Source organism: Vipera berus (assembly GCF_964194415.1).
Source record: "Vipera berus genome assembly, chromosome: 13".
Lineage (NCBI taxonomy): Eukaryota > Metazoa > Chordata > Lepidosauria > Squamata > Viperidae > Vipera > Vipera berus.
The window spans coordinates 10,884,017-10,898,391 of NC_138216.1; the positions used below are offsets into that span (position 1 = coordinate 10,884,017).

At 51.0% G+C, this 14,375-nt stretch overlaps 1 protein-coding gene across 1 annotated transcript in view; it reads left to right on the top strand.

The window, feature by feature from the left end:
• LOC308673922 (uncharacterized protein) overlaps nucleotides 1-14,375 on the top strand; it is a gene marked incomplete at both ends in the record, with an annotated part of 94,168 nt that overhangs the window by 37,128 nt on the left and 42,665 nt on the right. The window contains 5 exons of the mRNA XM_081337971.1: nucleotides 3,839-3,960; nucleotides 4,117-4,224; nucleotides 9,875-10,210; nucleotides 10,889-10,981; nucleotides 13,052-13,117. Coding sequence (XP_081194097.1) covers nucleotides 3,839-3,960; nucleotides 4,117-4,224; nucleotides 9,875-10,210; nucleotides 10,889-10,981; nucleotides 13,052-13,117 — 725 coding nt within the window. The remainder of the gene's footprint in view (nucleotides 1-3,838; nucleotides 3,961-4,116; nucleotides 4,225-9,874; nucleotides 10,211-10,888; nucleotides 10,982-13,051; nucleotides 13,118-14,375) is intronic.

A 14,375-nucleotide genomic window follows, 5' to 3' on the forward strand; every position in this document is an offset into this window, starting at 1 on the left:
GAGGCACAGTTTTACAGTGGTTCTCCTCCTATCTCTTGGGACGTTCGCAGTCGGTGTTGGCAGGGGGGCAGAGGTCGACCGCGAGGTCTCTCATTTGTGGAGTTCCTCAGGGGTCGGTCCTCTCGCCTCTCCTGTTCAACATCTACATGAAGCCGCTGGGTGAGATCATTCGTGGCTTTGGAGTTGGGTATCATCAGTACGCTGATGATACCCAACTTTTCTTTTCGACCCCAAACCACCCCAGTGATGCCCTCAACGTGATGTCCCGTTGCCTGGAGGCGGTTCGGGTCTGGATGGGGAGGAACAGACTTCAACTCAATCCCGACAAGACTGAGTGGCTTTGCATATCTTCATCCCGGGTTTATTCGGACATTCCACCTCTGGCTATGGGGGGTGAACTATTACCCCCCGTAGATAGGGCTCGCAACTTGGGAGTCCTCCTAGATTCACGGCTCACTCTAGAAGACCACATAGGAGCTGTGACTAGGGGGGCCTTCGCCCAGGTTCGCCTGGTGCGCCAGTTGCGGCCCTATCTTAGCCGGGATGATTTGTGCACGGTCACTCATGCGCTCGTGTCCTCTCGTCTGGACTACTGCAACGCTCTCTACATGGGGCTGCCCTTGAGGACCACCCGGAAGCTCCAACTGGTACAGAATGCAGCCGCGAGAGTGGTGTTGGGAGTTTCCCGATACTCCCACGTTACACCTCTGCTCCGTGAGCTGCATTGGTTGCCAGTTGTCTTCCGGGTGAGATTCAAGGTACTGGTAACGGTGTTCAAAGCCCTTCATGGCATGGGGCCGGAGTACCTCAGGGAACATCTGCTGCCGGCATCAAGCTCCCTGCGCCCTGTGCGTTCCCACAGAGAGGGCCTCCTCAGGGTGCCACCGATCAGAGAATGTCGATTGGTGGCCCCCAGGGGGAGATCCTTCTCTGTGGGCGCTCCGGAGCTGTGGAATCAGCTACCGGTAGAGCTCCGGATGGCGCCCGATCTTCGCTCCTTTCGTCGCGATCTCAAGACATTTTTCTTTGTACAAGCTGGCCTAGCCTGATGGGGATCGGTGGGGTTGTTTTATTTTTGGTCTTTTAATTTTATCTTGGGGTTTTTTAGAATTGTACTTTTATTGTTTTTAACTAGGGCAATTGTTTAATCTCTTTTTAATGTTTGTATTTGCTATTTTATTCTGCCCTGTGAACCGCCCTGAGTCCTCAGGGAGAAGGGCGGTATATAAATGTTATTAAATTAAATTAAAATTAAATTAGTATTCCTGGTTTTGTCCATTTCTCGACTGCCTCGAAGGGCTAGCATCTGACCTTCCTAGAGGGGGTTCCTTCTGCTTTGTCCACCTCATCCCTCCTGCAGACTAAGGTTTTGTTTATTAGACTGTTGCCTAGGCTGGGTCTCTACCTCCTGTCTCCAAGGTCATTCCCACATACCTGTTACACTTGCTCCCAAGTTCAGCGTACGGTCCTTGATCAAAATTTGGATGCTCGGCAACTGGTTCACACATTCACAACCCTGGTGAACAGCTACAATTAAATCCCTTTCAACTGAACGTGGAGGCACAACTAGTTCTTTGGAACTAAACTGAGACCCAATGAATTCGAAGTAATGGCAAAACTTTGCTGGTTACAGTGTACATTTGCTCTTTCTTACGTGTGTTACACACGCAGAGACATACTTAAAAACATCCTTCTCAACTAGGCTGCCAGGCACTAGCCAGAGGGATGGAAGTTGCCAAGCCTGGATCCAAAGACAATCCAAAGAGTGGGCGGGCTTCAGAAACCCCCCCCCCCCGCAAAGTCCTCGTTTTGTTGATTCTTACGCCTGGCAGCTATTCTTGCTTTGTTGACTTGTACTGCACTGGTGAGACCACACTTAAAATACTGCCTCCAGTTCTGCTCACCACAGTACAAATGAGATGCTGAGAAGCTAGAAAGAAAATAGAGAAGAGCAACAAATAGGAAAAAGAGTCGGGAGGCTAAAACATGATGAACGACTGAGGGAACTAGGAATGGATAGTCTAATGAAGAGAAGGAATGGCTTGCTTCTGAAAGTTGTGGGCGCTCTCTCACATGGGAGGTTTTTAAGGTGAGATTGTTTCTGTCCCCTGTCAAACAAACGTCCGCGCCGGAGAACGCAAGCCAGAAGAACGACGACGTGGCATGGTTGACTGCAAGAACACCTTTACTGTGAAGAAATCCATGCAAATACAAAGTCAGCGTTGGGAGTTACTCACCCCCAACGCGCCTTTTATCCTGTGCCTGTAATTGGGCAACAGCCCCACCCATGAGCCCCACCCCTTCCCCGCGCAGACCAGCATCCGCCTGGGCTGCGTAAAAACCCCACCCCCCTATTCCGTCGACCCACGCCCAGCTTCTCCTTCTGGCGCCGAGGTCCACAGCGTGGAGAATAGTGTAAGCCCAGCACCCCCCTCCCCCGCACCCTAAGGTCCCGGACGTGCTCCCCTCCACCGCCTCAGCACCCCGCACCACAACCACGGCCCCCTGGCAGCCCCCGACGTCCGGGCGCAGCTGTAAAGCGCCCTGCGTTGCTGCCGGCTTGCGAGCAGCTGAAACTTCAGCACGAACGCCCACGCGCGCCTCCAGCACAGCCGCCGTGCCACCGTCCACCTTGCGAAGCCCCGTGAGCCCCATGCGGCCGCCGGTGGCCGCTTCTGGCCGCTTCTCAGCTGTTCGTGCCGGCACGGGTTCTGTGCGGCCGCTCGCGGCTGTCTCTGGCCGCCTTGCAGCTGCTGGTGCAGCCGCGGGTCCGGCGTCCGGCCGCCGTACAGCTGGTGAGTGCGGGCGCGGCTGGGCCTCCTCCAGTCCCGTGCGGGTGCTGTCTGTTGTGCTCCCCTGAATCCCTTTGTGGTGTCGAGCCCGAGGGGCTTGACATCCCCTTTGACTAAGTAGCAGCTCTTGCATATTTCCATCGAGGTTACCTTTCTCAATTTCTATAGGAATTGCACAGAGGCTCTTTATGCTGTGTCCAGTCTCTTTTACTATCTCTCTCTAGACCAGAGGTCCTCAACTTTTTGGGCACCAGGGCCCGGTTCCATGGAGAAAGGTTTTTCCGCAGACCAGTGGGAGTGTGGTTTTGTGTGCTGCCTGCATCCCACAGATGGAGCTTTGCTTGTTTGTGCAGACCGGTTGCTGGCATGCTGTGGCCCGGTACTGGTCCACGGACCAGGGCTTGGGGACCCCTGCTCTAGAAGATGAGGGATGTCCAACCTTGGCAATTTAAGATTTGTGGACTTCGACTCCCAGGATTCTATGCTGGCTGACGAATTCTGGGAGTTGAAGTCCACAAGTCTTAAAGTTGCCCTGCTCTAAACCTTTTGGCTCTTCGTTTGGGTTTGATTAGTGGGTTTATTTTTACCTTTCCTGCAGCCTTCCTTAAATGAACCCCACAGAACTAATGGGCTTTGACTAGCTTAATCTCCAGCTGGAATAAGCAATACTGTAGCTGTGTCAGATGGTTGGGGGTACAGTGTGGAGAGTGGGAAAGCTGGATGCTGCATTGGGAGAGGCTGCTTGGTGGAAAACAGTTTGAGGAGAGGTGCCTTGAATTAGAACAGCGGACATAATTTTTGGAGAGTTCTTCTTTGTGAGCTTTAGGAAGCAAGAGATGAGTCCATTCCAGGATTGCTTTGGTCAGCATTGATCGAGAAGTTGAGCAAGGCCTCCCTCTAATGGCCAGTTGGGGGGATAATTCTCCCAAATACAGCATTTTTATGAGCAGAGGGGAAATGGATGTTTTCCAAAGTTTTTGCTAAATTAAGATTACATCACCAGCCTTTCTGGTTTGCCTGAGTCCCTCCTTTCTTTTTGAACCCAGATTTCCTCCAAGTTCTCAAGGACTTGCTGCCAGAAGAAGACACGGATCTCTGTTCATATTCTGCACTTTTCACTCCGCATGAAGTGGCTACTTTGCTGGACACATCTGCTTTCCATTCTCCGGTCAGTGTTGAAGTATCCAAAGCTTTATTGCATTTTCCCATGTTTACTTTTGCTGTTGGTTGTCACCATGGAAGCCTTGCACATGGCACAGGTCCAGGTTGCTTGAGTAATCAGCTCTTCCCAAATGGGATTGACCTGCCCCACCCACCTTGGCAGAGGAGGCATACCACAGGACCCATCAGTCAAGGAACTCTGGCTGGCGGGGTGCTGGAGAAGGGCTTCTCTGCTGTGGCTCCTGCCCTTTGGGACCTCTTACTCCCAGAGGTGAGATCGGTTCCCACCTTTCTGACCTTCTGCAAGGATTTTAAGACCTGGTTCTGCCAGGTGGTTTGGAGTCCCAATGGAAAAACATATTGTCAATTGTAGTCACATGATTGCAGGATGCTAAGAATGAACTTAAATGTAGGCCTGTTACCGAGCAAATGTAGTCATGTGATCTTGGGGAGGTGTGGCCATCAGAATTTTGAATCCAACATTTGAGGGGATCCATCATAACTTTGAACAGTTGCAAAGTGACCGGTTGTAAATCAAGAACTACCTGTATTCTTGGGGATGATTTATATCACTTAGGTAGAGAGAGCGAGGCCGAACTTAGCTCTACGCAAAACCACTATTGCCACTTTGAAAGTAGAGAATTTGTGTCAGCAGATCCCAAAGGTGCTTTTTCAAAAGACAACTGGGTTTTGTTTTTCCTTGAAGGAAAGTATTACAGAGGGTGGTGAGCACAGCACAAGACATTGTGGGCTGTCCCCTGACACCACTGGATGACCTCGCCAGGGCCCACTGCCTTGGAACAGTGAGGAAAATTCTCAGGGACGACTCACACCCTGGACGGTATCTCTTTACTCTCCTACCATTGGGTAGGAGATAGAGGAGTATAGCCAGCCGCACCAACAGGCTGAAAAACAGCTTTTATCCGTGGGCTGTTAGGCTTTTAAATGGGACATAATCTTATGCAGAATTGACTTGGGAGGCCGGTGTGTGGTGTAGTTGGTTCACATAGTGTGGTGGGATGGAGGGTTTGTTATCACTGTGTGTTGGGGGGAGAGAGCACAGGGGGAGGCTCAGCTAATCTCAATGTACACATGTTGTACTTTGACAATAAAGGTTTTATTTATTTATTTTCATTTCATTTTATTTCATTTATTGGATTTCTATACCGCCCTTCTCCCTAGGGACTCAGGGCGGTTCACAGGGCATATATAAATAACTGTACAAAAATTAAAAGAGAATTAAACCATGCCCAATTAAAATACAGCAATAGTAAAATAATAAAACCAATTAAAAACCCATATTCCCCTTCAGGCCAGACCAGCTAACTCAAACAAGTGGGTCTTCAACCCGCGACGGAAGGATCGGAGGTCCGATGCCATCCGGAGCTCAACCGGCAGTTGGTTCCATAGTGCCGGGGCACCCACAGAGAAGGCCCTCCCCCTGGGGGCCACCAGTCGACATTCCCTGACCGGAGGCACCCTGAGGAGGCCCTCTCTGTGGGCATGCACAGGGCGGAGGGGAGTTGACGCCGGCAGCAGGTGGTCCTCGAGGTATCCCGGACCCATGCCATGTAAGGACTTAAAGATCATAACCAAGACCTTGAACCTCACCCGGAAGACAACTGGTAACCAATGCAGCTCGCGGAGCAAAGGTGTAACATGGGAGTACCGGGAAACTCCCAAGACAACTCTCGCGGCCGCATTCTGTACCAGTTGGAGCCTCCGAGTGGTTTTCAAGGGAAGCCCCATGTAGAGAGCATTACAATAGTCTAGGCGAGAGGTCACGAGCGCATGAGTGACCGTACACAGGGCATCCCGGTCCAGATAGGGCCGCAACTGGCGCACCAGGCGAACCTGGGCGAAAGCCCCCCTAGTCACGGCTACTATATGGTCTTCCAGGGTAAGTCGTGAATCTAGGAGGACTCCCAAGTTGCGAGCCCTATCCACGGGGGGTAAGAGCTCACCCCCCCATAGAAAGCGATGGAACATTTTGAATGTCCCGGGATGCCGGAATGTACAGCCACTCAGTCTTGTCAGGGTTGAGTTGAAGTCTGTTCCTCCCCATCCAGACCCGAACCACCTCCAGGCAGCGGGACATCACAGCGAGGGCATCACTGGGGTGGTTTGGGGTCGAAATGAAAAGTTGGGTATCATCGGCATATTGATGATACCCAACTCCAAAACCACGAATGATCTCACCCAGCGGTTTCATGTAGATGTTGAACAGGAGAGGCGAGAGAACCGACCCCTGAGGAACTCCACAAACGAGAGACCTAGGGGCCGATCTCTGCCCCCCTGCCAACACCGACTGCGAGCGTCCCAGGAGATAGGAGGAGAACCACTGAAGAACTGTGCCTCCCACTCCCAATCCCCTGAGACGCCGCAGCAAGATACCATGGTCGATGGTATCGAAAGCCGCCGAGAGGTCTAATAGGACTAGGACAGAGGAATATCCCCTATCCCGAGCCCTCCAGAGATCATTCACCAGAGCGACCAATGCCGTCTCCGTGCTGTACCCGGGCCTGAAACCCGATTGGTAAGGGTCCAGATAATCCGCTTCATCCAGGACCAGAGGGAGCTGATGCGCCACCACACTCTCAACAACCTTCGCAAAAAAGCGAAGGTTGGAGACTGGACGAAAGTTGTTCAATACATCTGGGTCCAAGGCAGGCTTCTTGAGGAGAGGTCTCACCACCGCCTCCTTCAAGACGGTGGGGAAATAACCCTCACTCAAAGAAGCAGATATAACCGCCTGGAGCCAGCCTCGTGTCCTCTCCCTAGCTGCATAAACCAGCCAGGAAGGGCACGGATCCAATAAACATGTGGTGGAGCTCAGCCTCCCCATAATCCTGTCCACTTCATCAGGGGTCACAGAATCAAACTCCTCCCAGATAACATTGACAAGACCGCCCGTGTCCTGATCGCCAGACTCTGCCCAGCTGGAGTCCAAACCGGTCCGAATCCGAGCGATTTTATCCGACAGATGTTGACTGAATTCCTCGGCACGACCCTGCAAGGGATCCTCCCTCACCTCCTGATTAAGAAGGGAGCGAGTCACCCTAAACAGGGCGGCCGGGTGATTATCTGCGGACGCGATGAGGGTAGAGAAGTAATTACACCTCGCCACCCTCATCGCTGCAAGATAAGACCTAATATGGGTTCTTAACCGCAACCGGTCGGATTCAGATCGGCTGGACCTCCAGCAGCTCTCTAGGCCCCGTTTCTGATGCTTCATCTCCCGGAGCTCCGCGGAGAACCATGGAGCTCGTTGGGATCTGCACCGGGTCAGGGGCTGCAAGGGTACAACCCGGTCAAGTGCCTCAGTAGCTGCCCTTTCCCAGGCTTCCACTAAGGCATCCGCCGAGTTGTGAGCAATGGAGGCAGGTGGGGACCCCAGCGCCGCTTGGAATCTATCAGGATCCATTAAGCGTCTGGGGCGGTACCATCTAATTGGCTCCGTACCCCCACGGCGGGGGGTGGCAAAACGGAAGACCAGCCGCAGGAGGTGATGATCGGTCCATGACGGGCATAATAAATGGAGAGCCCCCACCAAGATCATCCAACCACCGTCCAGATAAAAAAATCAGGTCAAGGGTGTGGCCTCCCTCATGAGTTGGTTCAGAAATTACTTGCGTCAGGTCCATGGCCGTCATGGAAGCCATGAACTCCCGAGCTAGCTCAGATGAGCCTCCCAGGGATGGTAGATTGAAGTCTCCCAAAACTATAAGTTTGGGAAACTCAACCACCAACCCCGAGAGGATATCGAGCAGCTCAGGCAGGGCTGCCGCTGCGCGACTAGGCGAAATGTACACCAGCAGCAAGCCCAACAGCGCCCCAGAACCAAATCTCACAAAGAGAGACTCACACCCGACTATCTGAGGAACGGTGGTCTCCCGCGGACATAAGGTCTCCCTAATAGTCACCGCCACACCCCCACCCCTACCATGAGCTCGTGGCCGATGTAGCACCCGGAAGCCTGGTGGGCAGAGGTCAACCAAAGGGACCCCACCCTCTGGGCCCAACCAAGTCTCCGTGATGCAAGCCAGGTCCGCGTGCTCACCCTCAACTAAATCCCTAACAAGGGGAGCTTTGTTAACCACGGACCTGGCATTCAGGTACACTAGCCGGAGCTCAGGAGGCTGCACATCCTCGCTCCCGGAACCTCGGGGAAGAGGCAGAGGGTCGGAGCGCCTCACCGCTTGCAAATAGCGGAGACGGCCCTCCCAGTAACGATACGGCCCTCTGTCTATCCACCTGCTGCCATTCCCCGTCGTGGGAATCGGTAATCCCACGACCCGCTCATGAGCCCCGGAGACAACCACACCCCGTTCTCCCCCCGCGCGGTCGGACCCAAGTCTGGCCTGAGCCATGGTTGATTGGCCACCCCCCATAGCCAGACAACCCCTATCTCCCACCCCTCTCCCTAACCCCGTAAAAAATTTAGATAAAAAAGTAATCAGAGGCCTCTTATTAAATTTGTGTTGACGGCCCCTGCCCCTGCCCAGCCATCTCTCCGGGTCCCAAAACTCGGGCCCGTCATCGAGGTTAAGAGTGTTTAAGGAGGCGGGTCGCACCCAGGAGAGGGGGGCACCCCTGAGGGCGTACAAGTCCGTGCTGGTGTATTGTCGCATGGGTCTAGCAAGTCCAGGATAGGCATCCCATTAGTTATGTCCATGGGAGGATCGAAACATAGAGACAGATATCTGGATCCCCACCCAACTTCACTGCCACTCAGTTGGGTGCCCCCAGAGACAGGCCGCCCCCCGCCCTCTCACGACGGGTTGCAACTCTGTTCCTGGGGGTGGACCAGATATCCTCTGGGTAGGCAAACCCCTGTTCTGAACCAGCCAACTACCGGCCTTGTAATAAGGCAAACCCCTGTTCAAGCAGTAGAGACTGGAGAGCGTCTGAGGCTGCAAAGCGTCTGCCAAGTTTAATTCACAAGCAAAACAACAGAACAAGAAACACAGGAACTTGAATCCTCAAGCGGAAGGGTTGCTTTCAGCAACCAGCCCCTCCCCAAACACTCCTTTTATTTAGAGTTCAGGGCGTGGTCTCCCTGTGCCTCCTCCCGAGGAGTCCCACAGCCTTTCTTTGTTTGTTCCTGCTCGACTGCCTCCTGCGTCGGGCGTCCTTGAACAGGGCCAGCTGTGGGTCATCATCCTCCGCACTATCGGGCTCACGCAGCTGAGAAGAGGGCCCCGGCTGGGAGCTCTGCCAAGCCTGCAAGCCATCATCAGCCGGTTCGTCTTCCACACCCTCCTCCTCCCCCTCATCTGAGTCATCCGATACATCCGAGCCGGCTGCCGGACCCACCGGCTGGCCCTGAGTCACAACAACCCCATAGAGCTCCCACCTCTATGGGGCTGCAGATGGAAAAGTCAAGCCACTCTCCCAGGTGTGTCCAAAATCCAAGGGGAGAGGGGGGGGTAGGCAGGAAGATGATAAGTATAAATGTCCAAGGCAAAAGGATAGGCAGGCCAGGATAGTAAGGATGGTCTAAGTTGCCGTCGTCGCTGCAGAAGCAGTCCAAAGGCGGTGCAGGAACCCCCTGTCGTTCTTGCTCCATTAAGATGACCCACAGTCGTCTTCTTCGCCGCCAAAACGGCCCGAAGACGCCGTCGCCGCAGAAGGCGGCCCGAAGCAAGGATAGAGACCACCATCGCCGCCGAGATGAATAATAGTCGCCCTCTCCGCCGCCAAAACGGCCCGAGGGCGACACCGCCGCCAAAAGCGGCCCAAGGCGGCCTGGGGCAACATGGGAGTCCCACCGCCGGCGAGAGGGGCCAAAAGCCCAAAAAGCACCAAAGCCAGCAGCCGGCCCCCGTAAACGGGGCAACAGTCCCAGAAACGCCGGTGACGACGGAAGCGGCCCGAAAGCAGGCCCCAGAAGCGTCCCGTCAGCTGTTAAACACCAAGAGCGTCCAGAGCATGCCGCCATCGCCGTCGCCGCCAGACTCGGGCCGCCGCCGCCGCCGAGCGCGGCCCGAAAAACCACCGCACGGGCCGCAACCAGCGCCGAAGCCGACGCCCACGCCGTCGCCGCCATCATCGCCGCCACCCGGACAGACTCACGGGCATCCTCCTCGCCGACGGGCGTCCTCCTCGCCGACCAGAGCCAGCCCGAGAACGCCAAAGCGGCCCAGACGGCCCGAAACAGCAGGAAACGCCGACGCCGGACACGAGCAGCCACGGACAGTCCGGAAAAGGTGAACAGCGAGAGAAAACAGCCGGAGGACAGCAGGGCCAGCAGCCGGGTAGCTCAAAGAACAGGAGTCCAAACAGGTCACTGCCGGCTTCGTCAGCCTCCTCGTTGCCTCTCTGCCACTTACCACAAACCCCCAATCCCCATCTCAGAAGGCCTCAGGGCTTGTGAGGGGCTCCCAAGGGACGCCTAGCAGCTGGAGCTCGCGGAGCTCAGCCGAGCACGTCCGCCATCTTGGGCATGCAAATGAAGCAAAATTTATTATTTATTTATTTATTTATTTATTTATTTATTTATTTATTTATTTATTTATTTATTTATTTATTTATTTCATTTCTCATCCAAGAAGCTTCTTCAGTTCTGACTGAACGGTGGAGGAACTGAAGAAGCTTCTTGCATGAGAAGCAAAATGTTTTCAAAGAAAAAAAAAACCCCAAGAAAGTCCAGTTGCCTTTTGAAAAAGCACCTTGGGGACAACCATGACCTGCATGACTGAGAATCTCCATAGACGTATCGGCAGATCTTTCTCTCTCTCAATCCCATAATTTCAGGGTCCCTCTTGGGTTGCAAAATCCTCTAGCTAGCTTAGTGCTTCACCATGTGATCGTGATTCATGTTTGCACAGGTATTCGATCAATGCTCTGAGCATAACCAAAATAGATTTGGGAATGTCATAGGTAAGTTTGGCTTACTCATCCACATTCTTGGCTGGACCAACTTCTCTTTACAGATGTCTGAGTCTGTCAGTTCCAATGAGAATGAGAAGCTGGACAACCTACAGCTGGAAATGGCAATGTTACAACAGGAGGTCCAGAGGTTGAAGGTAATGTCAAGTACGTTGCTGATGTTCGCTGGCATAATAGCAATAGCAGTAGCATTATGCTCCATAATGCTTCAGCCCTCTGTAAGCGGTTTACAGAGTCAGCATACTGCCCTCAACAATCTGGGTTCTCATTTTACCAACTTCAGAAGAATGGAAGGCTGAATCAACCTTGGGCTTGTCAAGATCGAACTCCTGGCAGGGGGCAGAGTCAGCCTGCAATACTGCCTTCTAACCACTGCACCGCCATGCCTCAGAATCGATGAACTCAGCCTTTCCTATATAGACCCAGGTCAGGGGTTGGGGCTAAAGAGTTCTTTCAGGATTGTGATTCCCACCAACAAAAAACCAGATTGCAAAATGGGTTCTGAGTTTTAGCTGCTCCTAATATCCATCCCATCCTGGAACTGCCCAAACTTCCCAGATAATGCCTCAGGCTAAATCTGCTCTGTGGCAAAACAGATTAAGGAATATGCTGGATGAGGAACACACCTGCCCATCATTGGCAGTTGAAACATATTCGGTTTGTTTAGCTTTATGAGATGCCTCAGGGTTAAAATTTTATTTTATTTCTGGAAGGAGAGACACTGTCATTTTTTTGAGAAGTTGGATTCAAGCCACACATCCCCAATGCTGCCCCTTCCATAAAAGTTTGAGCAACCATTTGTCCAGGATAGTATAAAGCAGGGGTCTTCAAACTTGGCCCTTTTATGACTTGTGGACTTCAACTCCCAGAATTCCTCAGCCAGCTTTGCTGGCTGAGGAATTCTGGGAGTTGAAGTCCACAAGTCATAAAAGGGCCAAGTTTGAAGACCCCTGGTATAAAGTCTCCTGCTTTGGACGGGGTTTGGACTAGAAGACCTCCAAAGTCCTTTCCAGCCTTATGATAGCAGTAACAATAGCACTTAGACTTATATACCGATTCATAGCCCTCTATAAGCAGTTTACAGAGTCAGCCTATTGCCCCCCAAAATCTGGGTCCTCATTTTACCAACCTCAGAAGGATGGAAGGCTGAGTCAACCTTGAGCTGGTTAGGATCGAACTGCTGGCAGTTGGCAGAATCAGCATGTAATGCTGCACTTTAACTGCTGCACCACCCTGGCTCCTAATGATTCTATAAGAAGATAACTAAATTACTGCTACCTGTCATATCTACAGTCTCCTGCTTTGGGCAAGGAAAGGGTTGGACTAGAAGACCAAAATCCCTTCCAGCTTTGATTCTGCATCCACTTGGAAAAGGCAGGGACCTTTTGTCATGACAGGGATGCGCAAAAGGCCATGATAATTTGTCTCCAGCTCAAACTTACAGACTACGTTTCCTGACTGACTTTTTTTCCTGATGGTGTGGCCATCAGTCTCCTGACTTTCATTAAAATGATGTCAAGGAGGCTCTTCCCCATTGGAATATACAATCGGACAAGCTGGTTTGCTCACAGCTTAAGGACACCATGACAAAGGATATCAAACTCGGAGAGGGTTTGAGGAACATGAAGTTGTAGGTCTACTGGAATGGGGATTATATTGTTGTTGTTATTGTTGTTGTTGTTATTATTATTATTATTCATTGCACAGTCAGCCAGATGTTCAGACTGGATTTGGCATTTTTGTCTACCTATTGAGTCCTTACCAAGGACCTGGGATAGGTAGATGTGGATGTTTGAATTGATAGTATTATAGATATCGTCGCAGGATGGAAGCTGTTCCTAGTAAGGCTACCTTTTGCAATTGGCTGATGGCATATTTGTCAATGCCAATGATGGTGTTCAAGTAGTGCTCCAGTTGTTTTGGGATTGCACCCAAAGCACTACTTCTTCTTCTTCTTCTTCTTCTTCTTCTTCTTCTTCTTCTTCTTCTTCTTCTTCTTCTTCTTCTTCTTCTTCTTCTTCTTCTGCTCCTCCTCCTCCTCCTCCTCCTCCAGCTCCTCCTCCTCCTCCTCATTATTATTATTATTATTATTATTATTATTATTATTATTATTATTATTATTATTATTATTATTATTATTATTATTATTATTATTCACTGTCTGGATTGATGAGACTGTAACCCTTCCCCATTCCTCTCCCCCCCAGTCTCTCCTGAAGGAGGTGGAAAGCAATAAGAAGTCAATGGAAGATGAGCTTCACAAATTGAATCAGGTCAGTGATGGAAACTGGTTGCACACCTCTGTTTCATTGACCTGAAGATGCACATAATTAAGTGTGTATTTTGTGACAGCAGCTCACTATGCTAGGACTCTAAGTACCGGTGGTCATTGACTTACAATCGTTCATTTAACCAAGTTGCAACCGCACTGAAGAAAGCGACTGATGACCAGTTTTCAAACTTACAACCGTTGCCATATCCCCATGGTCACATGATCAGAATTAGGCTGCTTGGCAACTGGCATGTACTTATGACAGTTGCACTGTCCCAGGGTCATGTGATCACCCTTTGTGACCTTCCCAGGGGGCTTCGGACAAGCCAAGTCAACAGGGAAGGCTAGAAGTTGCTTAATGAGTCCGTTAATTAACAACTGCAGTGATTTGCTTAACAACTGTGCAAAAAAGGTTGTAAGAAGGGGGGAAACTCACTTAACTGCCTTGCTTAGCAACAGAAATTTTGGGCTCAGTTGTGGTTGTAAGTCAAGGACTACCTGTATTATTCCTGACCGATGGAGCTTTACTCACTGTCAAATTCAGACTCTGCAAAGTAGAATTGGATATATGGTGTGTGTCTGTGTTTTTACAAGCCCTAAACAATTTTCTTTCTTCAATCAAGTTCATTTCATGGCTTCTGTCAAACATGTCTATGTTCCTTTCCACACACACACACCCCAAATATTAATCCTGATCATCACCCCTCCAAAGATCTATCCTTACTCTAATCCTTCTCCCTCTATTAATAGCAGAAGATTGAGAAGGAAGGTAGCATAGAACTGTAGAATTGAGAAGAACCACAAGGATCGTCGGGTCCAACCTTCTGCAGTGTCCAGGAAAACCAACTTAGCCATCCATGAGAGGTGGTTGAGTCTCCTCTTCAAAATCTCTCCAAGACGGGGAGCCCACAACTTCTATAGATAAATAGTTCTACGCTTGGACAGACCAAGAAAGCTTTGCCTTTATAATAATAAAGAAATCTAGGTAGCTGCAAATTATGTCCACTGTATTTGGTGCTAGTTTCTATGGTTATGGAAAATAGTTCGTGACCATCACCTCTGTAGCTACTGAAGTCATTGCACCATCTTTATTACTGTCCTCTGAACCATCTCCAACTTACAGCACTAAGTGAAAAGGAAAATATTTTCATGGAATTAGGACTGGCCTTGGGTAAGGAAAAGAGAGAGCCTTGAGGGGACTTGAGGAACAAAGATTTCAGAATCCTGAGATGGAAGGAAGTGTGAAATAGAATCTCTCA